The sequence below is a fragment of the Mytilus californianus genome, unplaced genomic scaffold (genome assembly GCF_021869535.1).
Source record: "Mytilus californianus isolate M0D057914Y unplaced genomic scaffold, xbMytCali1.0.p SCAF_12, whole genome shotgun sequence".
In the NCBI taxonomy this organism is placed as follows: Eukaryota; Metazoa; Mollusca; class Bivalvia; order Mytilida; family Mytilidae; genus Mytilus; species Mytilus californianus.
In genome coordinates this window covers 12,059,472-12,066,388 of record NW_026262604.1, presented here as the reverse complement: position 1 = coordinate 12,066,388, position 6,917 = coordinate 12,059,472, and the positions used below count along the sequence as shown (strand labels likewise).

The 6,917-nt window shown below is 34.7% G+C and overlaps 1 protein-coding gene across 1 annotated transcript; it reads left to right on the top strand.

Annotated features, from left to right (window-relative positions):
• Positions 1-998: 998 nt before the first annotated feature.
• LOC127721358 (growth hormone secretagogue receptor type 1-like) lies at positions 999-5,100 on the top strand. The gene is made up of 2 exons (XM_052228116.1): positions 999-1,061; positions 3,507-5,100. The coding sequence occupies exons 1-2, from the start codon at positions 1,022-1,024 to the stop codon at positions 4,472-4,474; spliced, it is 1,008 nt and encodes a 335-aa protein (XP_052084076.1). The 5' UTR covers positions 999-1,021; the 3' UTR covers positions 4,475-5,100.
• Positions 5,101-6,917: the final 1,817 nt, after the last annotated feature.

Genomic DNA, 6,917 nt, shown 5'->3' with positions numbered 1-6,917 from the left:
GAAGTAAAATGAAATGAAATATAATACTTCCATGGTCTGACAGAAAAAAAATCTTCCAACTTACTAACTACCACATGTATTTCATTTTAGGTCTGAATGTAGGTCTGATAGAAGAACTTTCTTCCAACGGACTAACTGCGTTAACTATTTCATTGAAGGTTTGGTAGAAGCAATTTCTTCCAGCTTACTAACTGCCACAAATATTACATTTTAGGTGAGGTTTGATAAAGAAATGTCTCCCAACGATCTAACAGCTACATGTGTTTCATTTTAGATCTAATTGTAGGTTTGATAGAAGAAATTTCTTCCAACGAAATAAAAGTTTAGATTAAATATTTCATTTTAGGTTTAAATCTGATAGAAGAAATTTCTTCCAACGAGCTAATGCAACTTGAAGTAATTCATATTACATTTGATAGAAGAAATTTCTTCCAACGAGCTAATGCAACTAATTCATATTACGTTTGATAGAAGAAATTTCTTCCAACGAACTCACTGTCATAATTATCATATTTTAGGCCGAAGTCTGATAAATGAACTTTCTTCCGATGAACTTACTGCTCCAATGATTTTATTTTGTATCGAATAAAACAAAACTTCTTCCATTAAACTGACTTCTGTATGTACTTCTTTTTAAGTCTGATCGAAGAAATTTCTGACGTGGAATATTCTCATAGTTTAACACTTGTTTCTAATTTTGTTTTTTCTTACGGGGCATTAAGACCCGGTTTTGGCCCCAAAAAAAGTTTTTGAGAAGTATTTCAAATTTGCACATAATGTTGGGAAATGCGTAAAATCAAGATTTTTGTTTTTTTTTTAGCTTGCAGTGAGGTTTGGATTTTGATCATTGTTGGAGGGCGTACGGTGACCTATAGCTGTTAACTTCTACGTCATTTGGTTCATTTTCTTATTTACTTAAACTAAGTCAAATAAAGAAATTTTTGTCTTATACCGGGGTAAATTGATATCTAACTCTCATCCTTCATTTTCAGATTGATACTATTAGTTTACAGTAGTGTCTATGGAGTCGAATGGTACAAACCAAACATTATTTGCTGTCGGTAAGTCACATGTTTATGGAGTCGAATGGTACAAACCAAACATTATTTGCTGTCGGTAAGTCACATGTTTATGGAGTCGAATGGTACAAACCAAACATTATTTGCTGTCGGTAAGTCACATGTTTATGGAGTCGAATGGTAAAAACCAAACACAATTGCTGTCGGTAGGTCACTTGTCTATGGAGTCGAATTGTAAAAAACACACACAATTGCTGTCGGTAAGTCACTTGTCTATGGAGTCGAATGGTACAAACCAAACATTATTTGCTGTCGGTATGTCACGTGTCCACGGAGTCGAATGGTACAAACCAGACATTATTTGCTGTCGGTAAGTCACGTGTCTATGGAGTCTAATGGTACAAACCAGACATTATTTGCTGTCGGTAAGTCACGTGTATATAGAGTCGAATGGTACAAACCAAACATTATTTGCTGTCGGTTAGTCACCTGTCTATAGAGTCGAATGGTACAAACCAAACACGTTTTTCTATCGGTAAGTCACGTGTCTACGGAGTCTAATGGTACAAACCAAACACTATTTGCTGTCGGTAAGTCAAGTGTCTATGGAGTCGAAAATCCACACACAATTGCTGTCGGTAAGTCACGTGTCTATGGAGTCGAATGGTACAATCCACACACAACTGCTGTCGGTAAGTCACGTGTCTACGGAGTCTAATGGTACAAACCAGACATTATTTGCTGTCGGTAAGTCACATGTCTATGGAGTCGAATGGTACAAACCAAACATTATTTGCTGTTCATAAGTCACAACGTGTTTAAACATTTGAGTCGTATAAATTATATAGTCTTACAAAGATAATTTTTCTGACTTACATATACAAAGAAGACAAGGCAAGATATGTAATTTCATTCTATAAAACCACTGTATTCAAATGTACAAAGAATAAAATAATAAAACATTTCACTGGTTGAAGTACTTATTGTCAGAATTTTTTTTAAATGAGAACTAAACTTTGACGTTGACATGTAATCAACGTTTGATACTTCTACATTATATTGTATCTTTTGTAACAGATCTCGTTACCTATACTTTAACTATTGTATAAAATATACTTATATCAAAAACCAATGTGTACATGCATTATCCTTAATACAATTCTAATAAATGCATAAAATTTTTGAAGACTTTAGGACAAGCAAGGTACATATACTGCAATTGTGGTATGTAAGAATCGCTTTTTACATTGAAATCCCAAGGGTGACATAGGAATGGAAATATGGTTACTTTTTGGTCTTCTTACGACCTGCAATAAAACCCTTACTAAAGTGAGGCGTCCTTTTGATTGTGCGGGATATGTAAGTAAGCAGTTCGGTCCGATCAGAATATGGACGTAAACATCCGATGTCTTGTGTAGGGAGAATTTCATGCTTTCTGTACAATAAGGACCCTCGCAACTACTCTTAAAGAGATCATTAGGTGGCCTGTTGCAAAGCTAAATTTCTTTCCCTATCCAATACTGTGACTTCATTTTCTACTGGCAGTCCAAATTTCCCACCCTTCACCCCGGTCGACTTCTATAACATGACGTTCCTATTGTATTCATTGTTATTTTTTTTTCTCGTCCTGAACATGCATGACATATTTGCCAATGGACGTTACGCAATTATCGATCAGTCTATTTTTCAAACTGAGGCGAGGTTTATTTTTTGAGTGGTAAAAAGGGGGTAATCCAATTTGAACCATTTGTCATAGCCACATTACAGGAAGCAATTCCGTAAAAAAATTGACCTCAGTGCAAACCTATATCCTGAATTAAGTTTATACCTGTTTTACCATTAGAAATCAGAAGCTTTCATAGGGTCATGTGGCATTTTTGGCCATTCACATAGCCTTGTTTACAAACACTGTAGATTCGCACTAAATTCCTACAGCAGTGACATCATTACTTTTCAACCCTGCAGTATAAAAATACCAAGTACATTCAACATTCATTTTTAATTATTTAACCCTAGTTTTGATCCATCTATTATAAAATATTTATAAAAACATTATATACCAGTCAGTGGAGCACAAGGCTTTAGTGTTATACAGAAGGCTCTCCAAATGACGGGGGGTCCTTAATGACGTATATTTATTTACTGAATTTACCCCTACAAATGCGTTGATCGTTTGATACTTTGGTCAATATAAAATAAAGAAATAACTGTATGAATGCCATGAGAAAACTATCAATAGAGACCGAAAGAGAAAAAGTTGTTTGTGAAGAAGAACAGGTCAACGTAAGGCTGTCAACAATAAGCATTAATACTGCAACAATGAACGAACACGAAATACGGGACACAACATTTACAAACTCTTGGCTTTGTACAGGCGCAAGAAAAGTGGCGTTATTTAACTAATACGAATTGTCAAAAGTTATGCTATTATCCATAGACATATCCATTTAAAACTGTTCTCTAATGGAAAAGTTTTATATTTTACAGGTCAATATCCAGGAAGATGGGGATTTTGGACACAGCAGATTGTAACGCCAATTATAGTCGTTGTTGGAATTGCTGGAAATCTTGCGTCGTTTTTCCTAATGAAGACAAAGTCGTTCCGAAAGAAATCTTACAGTCACTTCCTATGTGCTTTGGCAGTATTCGACAGCCTCTGTTTGATAAATCGGCAAATAACATTAATTCACGAAATGATGGTGGACAATGAAAAAGATGGCGTCTTTACGTATTACAGCGACCTCTCGTGTCAACTATTTAGTTTTTATGAACACGTGTGTTATCTCATGTCATCTTGGCTAATTGTTGGAATGGCGGCTGAGCGAGTTGTAGCCATGTGTTTTCCTTTTAAGAAGACATTGATCAGAACTCAAACAGGGGCAATAGTGACAATAATATCAACATTCGTGGTCATGTGTTTTACCCAAATATTCCGTTTTATCATGATGAAAAATATCGGGGGAGTTTGCCAAGGCGATACGTATAAACATTCAGAGTACATCAAACTTCATATTTATTTTTACCAATTAACACTGGTACTTTGCCTTCCGTTTTTACTGGTCCTCCTATGTAATACCTCAGTCATGTATCAGATATACCGCGTGCGAAAAGCAGCCGTCAAATCAAGGTCACGCGTTGTAACGAGATCTCACAAATCAACGCTAATGTTATTAGCCATCGCCTTCACATACCTTATAACCATGTTACCGTTGGTGGTGATATCATTTATTTGGATGGTTGCCATGAAAAACGCAGATGTATCAATGGTTTTCTCCCTTTATCCTATTCAACAGTTCGTGTCCGTTATATCCTATTGTAACTATGGTGTTAACTTTTTTATTTATATTATATCAGGTCGATCTTTCCGATTGGAATTAAGGCGCATCTTCTTGAAGGAACAACTTCAAAACACGTCAGCTACAAGAACCAGAGAAGAATTTCTGCGATTGCAATGAGACTTGAATTTAAAACACGTATAGTATTCGATGTTTTTAAATAATTTGCAATAAAATTTCCACTAAAAAATGTTGGGAACTGTGTCTGATAGTTACCTTGATGTAGGGGCCTCGGTTGCCGGATGGTCTAAGTAGTTCATCAACAGTTAATACGAGGTTGTCAACTCTGATGTTGTAAATTCGAACCCCGCATGTGGCGAAGTTTGTTTGAATTATATCTTAACTGACAAGGATTGCTAGTTTGGTTCTCTCTATATAGTCCTGTCTCCTTCACCATTAAATCTGGCAGTCATAATAAATCCAAGTTCGCTTATAGTGGCGTTCAACACCAACAAACAAACAGATAATTACATTGATGTATCATATTCTCAAAACAAGGTTTACAAATTCATGTGCCAGTTCAATCGTTATTCGACTAAAGGAAGTAATATTTTAATGAAGCCTAGTTGGTCAAGTGGTCGTCTTGGACCTAGTGCAGATATAACATTGTTGGACTAAAAGACGAAGTATACATATAAGTATATATAAATAAAAATGTTAGCCCTGTGTAACCACGGGGTATCCGATGGAGTACGTCAGACGTAAAGTTGTTTCATGTTTAGACGTATAAAAATAAATAAAAAAAAACATATATACATATTTCATTCTCATTTCTTTCTGTATAACCAGTCACCCCTATACTAATTAATACTCTGTATATATATAGGAATTTCATGCAAATCTCAAACCCGCCATATTGTCATGGTTGTCCGAAGTCAGGAGGAGTGTCAGATCGTTAGAGTCTCTATCGAATTTATTCACAAAATCACAACTGTCGGCAGATGCACGGGCCAATTCATCTTGTTTCAGAATCAAATGCGTTCTGGGTAATATTTTCAAAAGTGACACCAAAACGCTTTCATTGGCTTACAACGTCCAAAACAATTGAAATTCAACCAATGACGTGACGTTGTTTTCATTTTCAGGTATGAACAATGAGATTAACCATGGTCCTTCAGATTTTGAAAAATGCGAAATAAGCTTGACGCTTTACGTTTACTTCTAGGCGCTTTTTGGTTGTTGGTGTCAATATCGTTAGGTTGCTGTTTTTGCAGGGGATTAGAATTACGACAAGTTCCACTAGTAGCGCCAGAACTGTTTACCATTCGAAGCTATTGCGTTCACGTCCGGTTTTTGGTTGAAATCGTTTTGCCCACTCGCTTATTTTCTGTGATGAGTTTTTGGAATAATGTTCTTCTTTTCGTTGTCATTATTTTTGGTCTGGCTGTTGTATGTCTTGTATGTATGTTTTTCTTTATGTTTTTTTGTTGCCTCCTTAGCATTTTTTCCATCTGTTTTATGAAATGTCAACTGTCTTTAATTCATTTACAAGAATTGACTGTGATATTCATTGTTTATATATAATTAAAAGAAGTTATACGCCAATGAGACAACAATGCAATGAACACAGTATTAATATAAATGATTTGTTCAATTATTTCATATATCAGTTATAATGGCCCCTAAAACAACCCATCCTCATAAAAAGGGAAATAAAATAAAAGGAACAATAAATAGATCTTAATACATACTAAATATACATCCACGGAACTTCCATATTTAGTTGTCTCTCATATTTAAACAAAAAACTATAATTTTTCAATATGCAAGCAAAACTAAACGTCCATAACAATTTTGTTTTATCATTTCTTGATCTTGACATATTTCAATGTAAACCTCTGAGGTATACGGCAATGCGACAACAACATCCCCGACAACACAATAAAATCCTAAAGATAAAAGTTTTGCATTTACATATTACATACCAGTCTTTTAGAAGACTGAAAATAAAGGGGACCAGATGTGAATATGCTTCGACGATTATATATAATAGTACATCAACGGAAAACAACAGATCACAACAACCATCAACATCCAACTTTTCCCAAAAAATAAAAACAATAAAACAAAACAATGAACACAGAAAGATAATTGATTTGCTGAATTATTTCAAACATCAGTTAATACGGGCCACCCTCATAAAAATAGAAATAGAATAAAAAGAACAATGAGCAGATTTTAATACAATCATACTTAATATACATCCCAAGAACTTCCATATTAATTTATCTCTCATATTTAAACAAGAAACTATTTTTAAATATGCGAGAAAAACTAAGCCTTCATAATTATTCTTTTTTTTTTTTTTTTTATTATTTAGTGATTTTGACATATTTTTAGGCAAATCTGTGAGGTTTATGTCAAGTGCAATGAGACAACAAAAGAGGGGCGAAAGATACCAGATTGACATTCAAACTCATAAGCTGAAAATAAACTGACAACGCCATGGCTTAAAAAGAAAAAAACCAACAGACAAACAATAGTACACAAAACACAACATAGAAAATTAAAGACTGAGCAACACGAACCTCACCAAAAACTAGGGTTGATCTCAGGTGCTCCG

What these genes read in the sequence shown, in the direction of transcription:
- LOC127721358 (XM_052228116.1), top strand. Translation starts at nt 1,022, where the DNA reads ATGGAGTCGAATGGTACAAACCAAACATTATTTGCTGTCG. An exon ending in CCAAACATTATTTGCTGTCG is followed by an intron (nt 1,062 to 3,506) that starts GTAAGTCACATG and finishes TATATTTTACAG; the next exon opens with GTCAATATCCAGGAAGATGG.